This window comes from Chanodichthys erythropterus, chromosome 11, assembly GCF_024489055.1.
Source record: "Chanodichthys erythropterus isolate Z2021 chromosome 11, ASM2448905v1, whole genome shotgun sequence".
NCBI classification, from domain to species: Eukaryota; Metazoa; Chordata; class Actinopteri; order Cypriniformes; family Xenocyprididae; genus Chanodichthys; species Chanodichthys erythropterus.
Window position 1 is genome coordinate 1,022,838 of NC_090231.1, and position 15,661 is coordinate 1,038,498.

Genomic DNA, 15,661 nt, shown 5'->3' on the forward strand with positions numbered 1-15,661 from the left:
ACGATGCATTAAGAGCCGAGGGGTAAAAACTTTTGAACAGGATGAAAAGGTCCAACTTTTTCTTATTTCGCTTGAATATCATTTTTTTTTTCATTCAGTACTGCCCTTCAGAAGATGCTTGCATGTTTCCCGGAAGACAAATTAAATAAAATTCACCTTGATCTTCAAATTCAAAAGTTTTCACCCCTTTTCCTTCCTTCTGGAGCATCAGTGAATGTTTGAACCTTTTTTAATAGTTGTGTTTGAGTCCCTCAGTCGTCCTCAGTATGAAAACACAGATCTCAAAATCATTCAGTCACTGCTGGAAAGGGTTCAAATATGCAGAAAAGTCCTTGAAAATTGAAGAATCTTTTGTTAAAATTTGTTAAAATTGTGCACATTTTCACAGATTCTGCAAGTGCTTCACATACGTTTTCTTGCAACTGTATATCCACACACACACACACACACACATTCTCTGAGGTGTTAAACTGTCATTTCATGCTGTATATTGACATTTCAGGTAAGTGTTGTGTGTTGTAGGAGATATCTGAGTGTGTGAGACTCGTCATGTGCTCTGATGTCACTCTCATCTATGTCATAGTGTTGAAGAGGCCTTCTCTGATATTCACTCACACACACACACACACACACACACACACACACACACACACACACACACACACACACACACCTACACAATAATGAAAGTAAACACTAATAACTGCAGGATGGATCTGATGTTCTAATCCGTTTCAGAATGATACTTTCATCTTCATCTCAGTCTCACAGTGAAATCAACACGACCAATCTTTTCATCTCTCCTACTGGAAACTAATTGTATTTCGTCTCCTCAAATCATTTCTCATTTAATATTGAGTCACACTCTTTATTATCAGTTTACAGCGAGACTAGTTACTGTATAATGGGTGTTTTTTATCTTTATTTATTTTACTGTAATTTATCAAATGATGTATTTCTGTGCACAGAATATATTGTATTATTTATGATTATTTCCTCAGCAGTGGTTTGTTAGTTCAGATACACAGATGGTGTTTCCAGTGTTTATCATCAGTATTCTTCACGGGGTTCGTCTGTTACTCTATATTTAGAAAAGCACACAGTATTTCAGCAGACGCTTTTGGTTTTCAGAATAGAGATCCGTGGAGCGCAGCCGCACTTCACATGAGATTCTGCGTCTGCCGCGTGAATCGTCACAGTGATGTGGCGTGTGCTGTCGGACGCCTCGCTCTCCGCTGCCCGATCTCTCGTTAGTTTCCCCTTCACTTCCAGTCGGCCTGATCCGCTCGTGACCTCGGGCGCCGTTGCGATTTAGCCATAGCCAATTACCCAGAATGCCCTGTCAGGATGCAGGAGCTCTCGCAGGTGTGTGTGGAAGATCTGCTCATGTAAATCCCACACTGCACACCAGATTAAATCATGAACCTCAGAGAGAATGAGAATGAGTCGTTGTTTAGCGTCCCCTCGAGGTTCTATTAAGTTCTTATCATAAATAATGGAAACGGCATAAAAACGAGTCATAAATATGCAGCAGCTCTCTTCAGGTCACAATAAACCCTGAGATTCTCACAGCGGCCTTGAGTTTCAGTCATTATACTGATTCTTCATTCTTCACATTACAATTCCTCCAATACAAAATATATTTAACTTCACACAACAGCTTTCTAAAGCTTTAACCATCAGCAGAGTTTAACGGCTGACCTCGAGTCAGTGATCTCGCTGAATTACTCTGTTTTCAGCTTTAACAAGAGCGCCTTTGAATGCTTCTGAATTGACTTTTATTTTTACAATTTCATTTTACTTCAGTTTCAGTACTTGTATGTGCTTTTCTCATTTTTATTAGTTTTTGTTTTTTTTTTAGATATATTTTTATAGGTTTCCTTTTTAGTACCTAAACATATTTCTCATTTCAGTTTAAGTGTGTGTGTGTGTGTGTATGCAGATATCTCCTCACAGTGTGTGTGTGTGTGAGAGAGAGTGTGTATCTGACGCACTCTTCTGCTGTAGGTAAAGGTCCAGAGATCCTGACGGCCGGTCAGAAACTCAACGATAATGAGTGGCACTCGGTCAAAGTGATCCGGCGTGGGAGAAACCTGCACCTGTCCGTGGACAACATCACTGTGGAAGGTACGAGCTCCATCCTTCCTGAAGCTTCATTGTCAGATAAAGCACATAGTGACAAACGTTCAATATTCAGAACTCAAAACCCCACCCATCATAGAGACGACAGCCAATCTGAACACAGACAGAGAGCATTTCTGATCAGCTCCTGTTCTGATCGGCTAAAAAACAACCCTTTGTGGGTTTTTTTTATTTTTTATTTTTTTTTTTTATTTACAGAGCCCAGGATTGTGGTATGTACTAAATACTAGCTTACTATTTATTAATACGGTATATAAATGTATATTGTGTACTGTATACTGCCTACTCCTTTTTAAGACAAACACTACAGTCAAAATCATTGTTTTGTTTGTTTGTTTGTTTATTTATTTTCATGCACTGGTCAATTATGAGGTTTTGACTAAATAACATGTCTTATTTCAGACTAGTGGAAAGAAAACACCCAACATACACATTAAGAGTTTATTTTGTTGCACTTCTATTTGCGTCTGTAGATTTAAATTACAATACAAAACTTTAAAAGTTTTTTCCTCCACTTCAGTAACACTTACATATACCAAAACTTACAGTTTTATTCATATCTATATTCTGAAGGTTTTTACTGTAGGATTTGTTCATATATCGTTCAACCTGATTTATAGAGCATTTCATTCCTAAAAACATGGTGAAAATGTGTTTTTTTCTGTCTGTTGACAGTATTTTCTGATTTAAGGAGTGATAAAAAGAGAAATCCAAAATCCCCTCTGTAAAAACCTTTAACTCTAATGTGTCAACAAAATCAAACAAGAATTTTAAACCTGACTTCATCCAGTGTTCAGATTTATGTTCTTGAAATGTATGCAAATTAGTGATAGATAATGCCTCATTTGTATGCTTAAACAAAACATTCTAGAAAACGGTAACACCTAGGGTTCATTTGGTAACATTAGTTAATGTATTAACTAACATGAACTAACCATGAGCAATACATTTGTTACTGTATTTGTTAATGTTAGTTAATAAAAATGCAGCTGTTTATAGTGTGTTCATGTTAGTTCACAGTGCATTAACTAACGTTAACAAATACAACTCTTGATTTTAATAATGAATTAGTAAATGTTGAAATTAACGTTAACAAAGATTAATAAATGCTGTAGAAGCACAGTTCATTATTAGTTCATGTTAACTAATGTAGTTAACTAATGTTAACCTAAAAGTAATTTTAAAGTGTTACCTAGAAAACTTACCTGAATTGGAGAAAGCATGGTGATATCTATTATTTAGCATTTTTACGCTTCCCTTAAGAAATAGTATCTGGATGAGTGGCTGGTATTCCCACATTGTTCAGAATGTAGTTCAGTTGAGTGTGTGTTCAGTGACTCTTGACTCGTTGTGCCGCAGGTCAGATGACGGGTGACCACACTCGTCTGGAGTTCCACAACATCGAGACGGGCATCATGACGGAGCGCAGATTCATCTCCGTCGTGCCCTCAAACTTCATCGGGCACCTGCAGGGCCTGACGGTCAACGGCGTGCCGTATGTGGACCAGTGCAAGAACGGCGATATCTCGTACTGTGAGCTGAACGCCCGCTTCGGCATGCGCCACATCATCGCCGACCCCGTGACCTTCCGGAATAAAGGAAGTTACCTGGCGCTGGCGACGCTGCAGGCGTACGCGTCCATGCACCTGTTCTTCCAGTTCAAGACCACGTCCACGGACGGCCTGCTGCTCTTCAACAGCGGCGACGGCAGCGACTTCATCGTGGTGGAGCTGGTGAAGGGGTCAGTCGCAGCCTCGCCGTTACGTCTCTTTTGCGTGTGATGATTTCTAAAAGTTAATGTTCTGGTTTGAAAACAGTTCCAAAAAAGTTGCACTTTCTTCAGATACAGACACTTAGAGTTTAGAGCCATAAAATGAACCTGGTGAAATGTTCATATTGAGATCTCTGACTTTTGATTGCAGATCTGAACTTTGTTGAGATGCTCTTCTGAAACCCGAAAGAGATCTAGAGAAACAGCAAAAAATGTATTGAATTGAATTTATGTTTACAGCAAGTTTTTTAGTAAGTTATTTTAGCTTTATTAATATAATTTATTTATTTTTTTCATTTTATTCATTTTTTTTTTTTTTTGTAGGTTCATTTTTAATTTTGATTTAATTATTTTATTTTAAAAAAAAAATTTATCTTTTTTTTTTAGTAATTTCAGCACCTAACTTAAACTCATTTGTTTCATTTAGACATTTTTATTAGTAGTTTTAGTTTATTTTTATTTCAGTTTTAATCAGTTTAGTACTTCAATTTGAGCAGCTTTTATGACATTTCGCTTCAGAACAGGTGGATCTAATGAATCACAGATATATAGATGGAGATTAGAAACTAAAGTTTTGATGTCAAGAAGGCGAGTTAAAATAGAATCACTTTACACACAAACATTGTTTAGATTCCACAAAACTCATTGTTCTGAATAATTGTGTTTCTAAGCAACCAGATATCTGGTGTGGGTGATGTTGTTCTCGTCTTTGTTGGAAAGTCTTCAGCTGTTGTGTTGGGTTTAAAGTGGTTTAGTGCCGTAATTGTTCATGCTGCCAACAGAAACGGTTATGACCAGTCAAAGGAACCAAGCTCATTTTTCACAGCTTTTATCTGTGATGAACAGAATAAATGTGGTGTTTTATAATCAATATTTGAAGGCAAATGACAGTGAATGCAGGCAAAACTCCACAGAGCAACATTTACTACGGTGTTAGAATAGATGGAACGGAGGAAATGAGTTTCTTTCATTGAAAAGTGACACTTTGAAAATAAAATAAAAAAAGATTGAGGCAAAACTGAAAATATAATTTCACCCAAAATCCTCTTTTTATCAGTGTAAGCAAAAGGAGACATTTAGCCAATGCTCACTTTTAGGGTGAAGTTCAACATGAGCATCAACTACAAAATATAAGTGTTGTAAATGTCAGCGTATGCTTCATTTAGTCTACGTTTAGACTATAAAACACTAACTAAAGTATACGTTTCTCACCCCGTCATTGCCCTGCAGCTGTCAGTGTGGAAAAACACACATCTATGCCAATATAAGGATAGTGATAATAACAATAGGTCATTTCGGCGGACTCAGTGTTCATTCAGGAGCCTGAAGCCGGAGAGGAGCTGAATCCCAGTATGTCTGCAGTCAGTGGTTTAATGATCTGGGATGTGTCTGCCCGTGTGTTCAGGTACATCCACTACGTCTTTGACCTCGGTAACGGGCCGTCTCTCATGAAGGGTAACTCCGAGAAGCCGCTCAATGACAATCAGTGGCACAACGTGGTGGTTTCCCGAGACACCAATAACGTGCACACGCTGAAGATCGACTCTCGCACCGTGACGCAGCACTCTAACGGCGCCAGGAACCTGGACCTCAAAGGTACTGAACACCCAAAACACCCAAACACCCGTCCGTAGATGACTTTATTTATCACATACTTTATTCATACAGTTAAATAATCAGTTAATATAGGATAACTTTGCTATGTAAACAACATTTCAGAAATGAACAGCAATACTGGTACAATTGTATGATTCTTAATACCAGAAACAATGGAAGCTGTTTCTGCTTTGGTAAATCTCAATCATGACATACATAACTATGACATTAAAAGTCAAAATTATAATATAAAGTCAAAATTTGGAAATACAAAGTATATCACCATTAACACATTTTATTGTCAAGTATCAGAAATATCAGATATTAAAAAGTGTATAATCAACTTTGACTGACAGCTAAAGTGACCAACCACAGGCTAGTTTGTGCTGTTCAGGGGCGGGCTTATCTGAAATAGATGGTTCACAAGCCTTTAGTTATGTTTCTCATTCATGTTCACATCCATTGAACATAAATGAGAAACTGATTTAATGTACACTGGGCTTCAAAAGTTTGGCATAATTATGATTATGAAGTCTCTTCTGCTCATTAAAGCTTAATTTATGTGATCAAAAATACAGTAAAACAGTGAAATATTATTCCAGTGTAAATCAGCTGTTTTCTATGTGAATATATAGTAAAGTGTAATTTATTCCTGTGATTTTCAGCATCATTACTCCAGTCTTCAGTGTCACATGATCCTTCAGAAATCATTCTGATATGATGATTTGATGCTCAAGAAACATTTATGATTATTATTAGTGTTGAAAATGTGACACATTATATTTCTCAGGATTCTTTGCTGAATAGAAAGTTCAAAAGAACAGCATTTATTTGAAACAGAATCTTTTGTAACATTATAAATGTCCCTTTTGATCAATGTAATACAGCCTTGATGAATAAAAGTATGAATTTCTGTTTCAAAAAAAGATTTTATGGACCCCAAAGTTTTGAATGCTAGTGTAAATCTGTTGATTGTTCAGGATGTTACAGTAAACAAAACAGTTTAATGTTTGAAATCATGATCAAATGTAGAAGCGGAGGAGAAACGTGTGTTTTATGAAACGGTTTCTTTCTTTAGGTGTTTCATTCCCTGAGCTCTCCTGAAACAAACAGCCGGTTTCTCTCATCTTGATTCTGAAAACAGTGACAGGCGGGTTTCAGGAGACGTTTACAGAACACAATGTGTTGATGCTGAACTTAGATTATATAACAGAACTCATTTGACAGACGCTTTCATTCAAAATGCTCTCGATCTCATTCATACTGGGAACTGACTAACGTTCTAACGTTTTCTGCTCGGATCTGGATTTGAGTCACCTGATGAATGTCCTCATATTTCCTGTTGACTTATACTGTGTCTTTCCTGGCAGCACAGAGTAAACGTGTCGCCGTCGTGCCGTTGAAACCCATCAGAGGGTCGCCAGCGTCTCGTAACGCCGCAATAAAAACAACTCCAGGCCAAAGACAAATACAATTTGAGCAATTTAAGACAGGAAGAAGATTCCCAGCGCAGGTAAACAGATACATAAAACATGAAGCACTGCAGGACACAGGCATCTTTTCAGCAGTTTCATAATTACAATCAAGGATGAATGACGCTCGTGTGAGACTCCAGTGAACACCATATGAGTTCCCTTAACGGGGTGCATAGCAGAACAGCTCAAGCGTCTGGAGGGCCGTTTGTTTATCATCCTCGATTAATATTCAGCGGCCGGATTCACAGAAACCTTCTGAAGAAAATGAGACTTTTGTAAGAATGTTCCTGTCCAGCTCGCAGGGAACGTTCTCTCAACGTTATGAACACATGTTCTTCCAGTAACGTTAATAGAACGTTTGTTCAAAGTTATCTGCTCTTTAGTAAGGCAAGGCAATTTTATTTGTATAGCACATTTCATACACAATGGTAATTCAAAGTGCTTTACATAAAGAAGAAGAATAAAATTAGAACATAATGAATAGAAATAATAGTAATGTTCTGAAAACATTAGCACAAAAAATCGTTCATGGAGCATTTTTCTGAAACGTTTTAGTTGGACGTTCATCTAACGTTTTTTAAATGCTACTAATTGTTTCAGAACGTTCAGAGAACATTCAAAAGTAACGTCCCCATAATGTTTGAAGAACGATACAATGGATTGTTCCGTTAACGTTCACACAACCAAGAAAAAACGTTTTTGAACATTCAGAAACATGCAATTCTGGAAAAATCTTAAGATGTTCTCAAATATTTTCTTAAGAATAAAATGACACCGTACGACTTTTGGGGATGTAAGACAGGCCGGAGGTTATCCTGACTTATTTGTGATGATATTCTTTTCAAGATTTTTTAAGTTTTGTCTTTAAAACAATAAAAAGAGAGTTAGAAAAAGAGAATCCAGTGTGTGTTGAGAGGAATTTTGTTCTTCACGGTCATGGGTTTGATTCTCAGGGAATGCATGAACATGCATAATGTCTGCTTTGAATGAAGCTCCTGCCAAATGCACGAATGTGAATGTAAAGACTAGAGGCCCTGAGGTGTCTGAAGCGTCAGCGTGTGTCTGGCTGCGGTGGCGAGCGTGAGGCGTGACGTCTCTATAGACTGATCCTGACCTGAACCTCCGGCTCTCTCTCCACTGATTAGCATGAAATGAACTCCGTGAACGCATCCGCCGCGTCCGATAGGCTTACGCTCGCCGCGCGCTTGACATTTTACGTTTAGAATCCACTTTCTCCATCTCAGCAAAGAGAATTAGCCGTGTATCAGGCTTTGCAAAAACAAATTGGCCTTTTGTCTGGGAGAGTAATTTGTGTAGAATAGACGCAGTGGGAGAGTTTAATCCCGTCTCGCTGATGGAGCCGTTTTATCCTCTTTGTATCGCGACACAGACTGACGCTCGCATCCGCCATCTGTGAATCGTCTCTATGCTTTTATCAGACGTGCTTATATTAATTATCAGGTTCAGCCCTTTTCAATTAATCTCTGTGATAATGAGTTCATGTTTCTGTAGTCATAATCTGACTTGCTGTTCATTTAAAGAAACATTTACTGGAGAAGCAAAAAACCCTATTATGTGATTTTAAATGTTCCTCATTTAGTTTCTCGTCTCCTACAACATCATTCATCCAAGGTCAAAAACACTTTAATTCTCTCGTAATATCCACTGCAGCATCAGCTCTTTTCTCTCAGTGTCTGAAACGCTTCCATCAAGGATTCGTCTCTCTAAACCCCGCCTTTCTGAGAGCTGCTCTGCTCTGATTGGTCAGAAACCAAATGCTCATTATCATATCTGAATCTCAGTTCTTGATTCACAGTGATTCGAACAGTAACAGTTTTACCGTATCAAGCTCAGCAGAAAACAGCGTCTTCTCGAACCAAACTCTTCCAGTCTCAGACACAATTACAGTGATTGAGGGCGGGGCAAAGAGACGCTGGTCAGCCAATCAAGACCGTTATGCAAATTAGTAACAAACCTACATAGGTTCAGCAGGAAGTGAGACTGAATTACTGACGACTCGTTTCAGTTCAGAATCACTTCTTTCTTTTAGGAAACAAAAACTCTGTTTATCTGATCTTTGATTTTTAAAACTTTTATTACACACTACATGAAAGGGAATATCTGAAAAATCATAATAGGGGCACTTTAAGATGTCATGCTTAAAACAAGATCAAATATCTGCCAGTGGAGACAGAAAAATAAGCGTTTGCCCGTGTTCATGAGTTTCTTCAGTGAGTTTCTCGGCTGGATTTCATGGATTTTAAGCTGTTTCATTGAATCCTACAGGTTTTCAGACACACACATCTCATCGTTCAGCTCATCGAAAACTGTTTCTGACTTGAGCTTTGTGTACATATACATTGTGTGGCGCTGGAGGAAGTAAAAGCTGTAAATTGCTGATGAGGATGAGTGTGATTGGTCAGGACTGTAGCTGTGGGGCTGATCTGAGCACGCCTCTGGATCGATCACTGCAGAAACACATGCAGAAGAACACAAACTTCAGATGATCCCCTCTTCATGCTCCTGATGCACTGATGCCGTAATATGAACACACGCCGCAGATGAATCAGTTCAGTCTCGGCCTGTCGATCCACGCGCTTCAAATTAACGTTCTCGTGATACTTTCTCACATTATTGAAAAAATAAATAAATTATTTAAAATGCAATAAATTAAAATATAAGGGAAAAAAAAAATATATATATATATATATATTTTATCTATCATATTCTTGTAGTTTAATTTAAATACTGAAACTAAAACTACAATAAAAATGTAATAAGAACTATATAAACATTTTAAAAAGACAAAAATGCACAACAAAATTATTAAAGCTAACAAAATATAAAATGAAAACAGAAAATATAAAAATAAACTATAATGATTGTCATTAACTAAAACTATAAAAACATATTTTTTAAATAAAATAAATGTTAACTGAAATAAAAGAATATATAAGAATAAATATAAACCACACACTAAGAATCAATGCTTCACATACTTATGAATGGGGTTATTTTAATAAATTCAGCTATTGTTTTGTCTTGTGAACTAAATGCAAACATCTTTTATGTAAAATATCTTACTCAGGACAGTACTAAACAAAAAAAAATAACATACATTTTTTTATTATCCCTCTTATTTTATTAAAATAATTCTCATTTTCACAGATTCTGCAAGGGGTTCACATACTTTTTCATGCCACTGTATAAATAAACAAACATGTTATTTCAGCTCGTTGCCAAGGCAACATTTCTCATTTTCTTTTAGTTCAACTTGAAAAAGTTTGGTAATGTGGAGCTTGTTTATCGTCGTGTGTTTGGAGCAGGACGGGTTTATGAAGTTTATGATGTTTATGATGTTCGTGCAAATGTGAGGAACAAAGCCACGACTGTGAGAATGAACGCTGTGTGTCACACTACTGCTTTTGAACGGTACGATTTTTTAAAAGAAGTCTCTTTTGATCACCAAAGCTTCATTTATGTGATCAAAAATACAGTAAAACAGTGAAATATTATTCCAGTGTAAATCAGCTGTTTTCTATGTGAATATATAGTAAAGTGTAATTTATTCCTGTGATTTTCAGCATCATTACTCCAGTCTTCAGTGTCACATGATCCTCCAGAAATCATTCTGATATGATGATTTGAAACAACTTTTATTATTATTAATGTTGAAAACAGTCGTGCACATTTTTTTCAGGATTCTTTGATGAATAGAAAGTTCAAAAGAACAGCATTTATCTGAAATAGAAATCTTTTGTAACATTATATACACTATACTGTTCAAAAGTTTGGGGTCTGGAAAGAAATGAAAGAAATTAATAGTTTTATTCAGCAAGGACACATTAAATTGATCAGAAGTGACAGTAAAGACATGTATAATGTTACAAAAGATTTCTATTTCAGATAAATGCTGTTCTTTTGAACTTTCTATTCATCAAAGAATCCTGAAAAAAATGTGCACGACTGTTTTCAACATTAATAATAATAAAAGTTGTTTCAAATCATCATATCAGAATGATTTCTGAAGGATCATGTGACACTGAAGACTGGAGTAATGATGCTGAAAATCACATGAATAAATTACACTTTACTATATATTCACATAGAAAACAGCTGATTTACACTGGAATAATATTTCACTGTTTTACTGTATTTTTGATCAAATAAATGAAGCTTTGGTGAGCAGAAGAGACTCTTTCAGAAACATTAACACATCTTACTGTTCAAAAACTTTTGACCGGTAGTGTACATGTAAAAGACGTCAGGAGCTCACGCCGTCATGTGTGTGTGTGTGTGTGTGTGTGTGTGTTCATCATCACTCATCACTGCCTCCACCGTCAGTCCATACCTGAGGAAACACACTCCAGCCGTTAAACACTCAGGAAGGCGATGTTCTCGTTTCCCGTTTATTCCTCCGTGTTCACGACTGACACCTCGAGTGTGAATTATTGATCGGCTGAAACTGGGCCAGAACACTTATATAATGAACTAATGGATTGAAATGAGAAGCTTCTGATTGTTACACATGATTAACAAACGAACTGTGTGTCACTGCAACAGACAGCACTAGATCCTGTCATATTAGAGGGTTTGTGCTGAAAACATCAGGGTTCGAACGCTTCAAACCATTGGTGTGCTGTAAATCAGGGGTTTCAGTCGACGCTCATTTAAAAGGCATTTATACATTTGAATGTACGAGGACACAATTAATAATGTGAAAAATAAATATAATAAATATGAGGAAAATATTCAGTTTATTTTTTTCTAGTCACTATTTTTTATTTTAATCAAATATTTATTATTTATTTATATATTTAATGTTCATTTTAATCTATTTTTATTTTATTAATAATAGCATTTTTTTATTTAATAAATATTTGAATATATAAATATATTATTCATTTATTTATATAAAATTTTCATGTATTTTTTAAATGTATTTTAATATATATATATATATAAATCTCATTATTTATTTATTTTTATTTTTTTATGAAATCAGTATGTTATGTGTTTTATCATTCATCATCTTTAAAGTGACCTGCACACGGCGATGTCTGATTCGTCATTCACGGTCAATTAAAGGGATAGTTCACTACAAATGACCTTTCTGTCATTACGTATGCTTGTTTTCTTCTGTGGAAGACAAAATAACGTCAGGAGCCAAACCACTCTCAATGTATGGACAGAAACACTGAGATCTTCTTGAGTTCCACTGAAGAACGAAAGTCACGCAGGTCTGAACGACATGAGTAAATGACGACAGAAGAGTTACTCCTTTAGTTGAGCAATATGTTGATCTTTTGACCAGTAGGTGGTGCTGTAACCGCATCAACTCTTCAGTTCTCTCGTCGGATCTCTTCACAGGTGTTTTCATTAGATTAGATGAAGGTTTTCGCTCAAATCTACTTCTTGCTTCAGCAGGGAGACGAATATGAACAGAATCACATTTCCAGGAGAACTCGCTCAGTAATCTCACAGGAACACTTGTGAACAGCGTTATTCACGTTATTAATGTGCTTCCTCTCGTCCCGCAGGAGAGCTGTATATCGGTGGAGTCGCCAGAAGCATGTACAACAGCCTGCCGAAGCTGATCGCGTCCCGGGACGGGTACCAGGGCTGCCTGGCCTCCGTGGACCTGAACGGCCGCTTGCCAGACCTGCTCGCAGACGCCCTCCACAGGGTCGGCCAGGTGGATCGAGGATGCGACGGTCAGTCATTCACACACACACACACAGCTGAACATAAATCAGTAACTGCTAACACTCAACAATCATTGCATTTGGTAAAGTGAAACAGAAGTTCACTTTGGCTTGATTTTGTCTGAATTGATTGGATGGTTTGCTATTGGTGGATCTCATGTGAGTGACAGGTTGCCCCGCCCTCATCATCAGAGAAGAGAAGAGATGCTGCAAGAGGAAGATATTCTGATTCAAGATTATGAGGAACATGAGTTTAACACAATAATTATGATGTGAACCGTATTTATCTTACAGTTTTTTACAGACGCTAGGACACATTTCTCAATACTTAGGTCACTTTTGCGAAACTCTTCACACAGTGAGCACAACAGAAGTCTATGTGGGCTAAACTGAGGATCAGTTATCATTGCTTTGGCACAAAATGCATTCAATGACTACATCTCTCAAATTTCATGAATTCTTTTCTCACTCAGACACAACAACTGCCCAAACTCTGTGTACGTACAGACCAATCTGCACAAGCTTACATACTGTTTTCAAAACTGTTAAACTTGTGTTCAAAACAATAACATAATACAAAACTGAATAAGAGCAATTTCCTACATTCCTACAGTAATATTTTAATGAAATATATTTTAAATCTATAAAAACAATTGGACTGGCCACAGCTGATTCTCATTGTAGATGAACATCAGTGGATGGTGTGTTAAAAATTTTTGTATTTTGGAATGACTCAGTGCAAAAAAATAAAAATAAATAAACAACATAAAATATTGGTGAATTCTGTCTGATTCATTCCAGTAACATACATTGCAGTGAATTATAAACAGAGATGTGTCCTTGTTTTACACAAGAAAACATTGTATAATGCTACATGTTGTTAGTGTTTTTCAGGTCATTATTTTGTGGGTGACAAAGTGTGATTGTCGGCTGTCAACCTTTGCTAGTGTTCTGGAAGAACGAGTTGATTTGAGACCTGAATGAAGTGTTTTGGTAGATTTAGTGCATTTTGTGAAATGAACTGCTTTGCCAAGCTGAAAGTTGGTTAGGAGAACTGTGTGAAGAGTTTTGCAAAAGTGACCTAAGTATTGAGAAATGTGTCCTAGCGTCTGTAAAAAACTGTAATCACTGAAATATTCCATAAAAACAAGAGCTGTCAGTTTTGATTTCATGGTGACTTTAACATTAGTTAACATGAACGAACTATGAAAAATATTTCTAAAGCATTTATGAATCTAGTCATGTTAATTTTCACATTTACAAGGGTTATTACAGTTAACTGAAAATGAAACAAAAGTTTTAGTTGTTTGAGTGTGTGTGTGTGTGTGTGTGTGTGTGTGTGTGTGTGTGGTGTAACGGGTTGTTAAGTGTGTGTTCATGTACACTGGGTTTGAGAAGGTCAGCTCTTCATCCACATTCAGCCTGTTTTAACTTAATGCAAAAACATCTTATTTCTGCGTCTTTAATATTTATACTTGCAGAATTGTTGAATATATTTATAAACATTAGCATAAAGCTTGCATAATAACATAAAGAACTGAAATGCCTACAACGGAAAGTTAGTTTGCTGAATGTCTAAGAGTGGAGTTTACTCTGATGTGAGTCTGAGGGTCGTATCATAACCCGGCGTGACGCGAGTGCTTCTTGCTAGTTTCAGCCCGACGCAGTTATCATTTTCACGTCCAGCTCCACGGTGTTTGAATAGCAAATGCGCGCTCATCTGGGTGTGCCGGTCTGAAAGCGAGGTGTGTCAGGTGCATTGCTGGCGTGTTGCTGATTTGAGGAACTGAAATAGACTGTGCCATTGGCCAACTGAAACCTGCTCTGAAGTCAATGGCGCAGTGTTTGTTTGTTATTTAAAGAGCGTGTTAGTAATATACGTCTATATGCGGGTGCACAACGCTCGCACACTCTGCTTATTACACACACAAATGTGAAAGATTATTATTGTGTGCATAAAGATAAAATTGCCTACATGTCATAATGGATAGCCATTGTATCAGAATTACCTATTTGCAGTAATGATGAATGAAATTGGCTAATTATTTGAAAAATCGTAGCAATACACACATGTATTTAAACGGACTCGTCAGGTTGAAGGTGTCTGTAATCCGACATGTAAATAGTGGCTTTTAAAGGGAATGGGAGATGAGAATCTGATTACGCCCAAAACACACCCTTGATTCATTAAGAGAATAGGCACAACCCTTTCAGACCATGCTCTGGACGCACCGACCATTTTTCCATCGTTAAACTAGCAAAAGTGATTCAGACACACCTTCAGTGCTCCTGCACCGTGATCTTCAGACCGTGAGCTTAGATGATTAAAACAGGGCCCTGAGTGTCACACGCACTGAGGAAAGAGCTGAAACGCCTGATGAATCACAGCGAGAGAAGAGACTGAGGAGCGAGAACATTTGCTGACAAATTAGAAGCGTTCCATTTCAGGATTTATGAAAGATGATCATAATAATCATAATAGGCCCTGGTAAAACCATCATATAGATCAATTAGACGTGTGTCATATCATTGGAACGATCTCAGCTTGCACAGATTGATATGATTAGCATCTCCACAGTACCTTGAGGATTATAACCAATCACGGACAACAACACAAGGATTCAACAACCAATCAGAACCGTTTTGAAGGAATATACCTTTTTGTAAGGTAGATTATGTGATTTGTTTACTTTGTTTGCCTAAACATCAGCTTTACTCCTGACCAGCCAGATAATGATCATTATTAATGTGTCTTTGAGTCAGAAATATAATAATCTGAAGCAGCACAACTGTTTTCAACATTGATATCAAATCATCATATCAGAATGATTTCTGAAGGATCATGTGACACTGAAGACTGGAGTAATGATGCTGAAAATCACAGGAATAAATTACACTTTACTATATATTCACATAGAAAACAGCTGATTTACACTGGAATAATATTTCACTGTTTTACTGTACTTTTGATC

At 36.9% G+C, this 15,661-nt stretch overlaps 1 protein-coding gene across 1 annotated transcript in view; it reads left to right on the forward strand.

The window, feature by feature from the left end:
- nrxn2b (neurexin 2b) overlaps positions 1-15,661 on the forward strand; it is a 70,393-nt gene that overhangs the window by 40,425 nt on the left and 14,307 nt on the right. The window contains exons 9-12 of the mRNA XM_067400339.1: positions 2,008-2,127; positions 3,502-3,883; positions 5,319-5,509; positions 12,525-12,698. Coding sequence (XP_067256440.1) covers positions 2,008-2,127; positions 3,502-3,883; positions 5,319-5,509; positions 12,525-12,698 — 867 coding nt within the window. The remainder of the gene's footprint in view (positions 1-2,007; positions 2,128-3,501; positions 3,884-5,318; positions 5,510-12,524; positions 12,699-15,661) is intronic.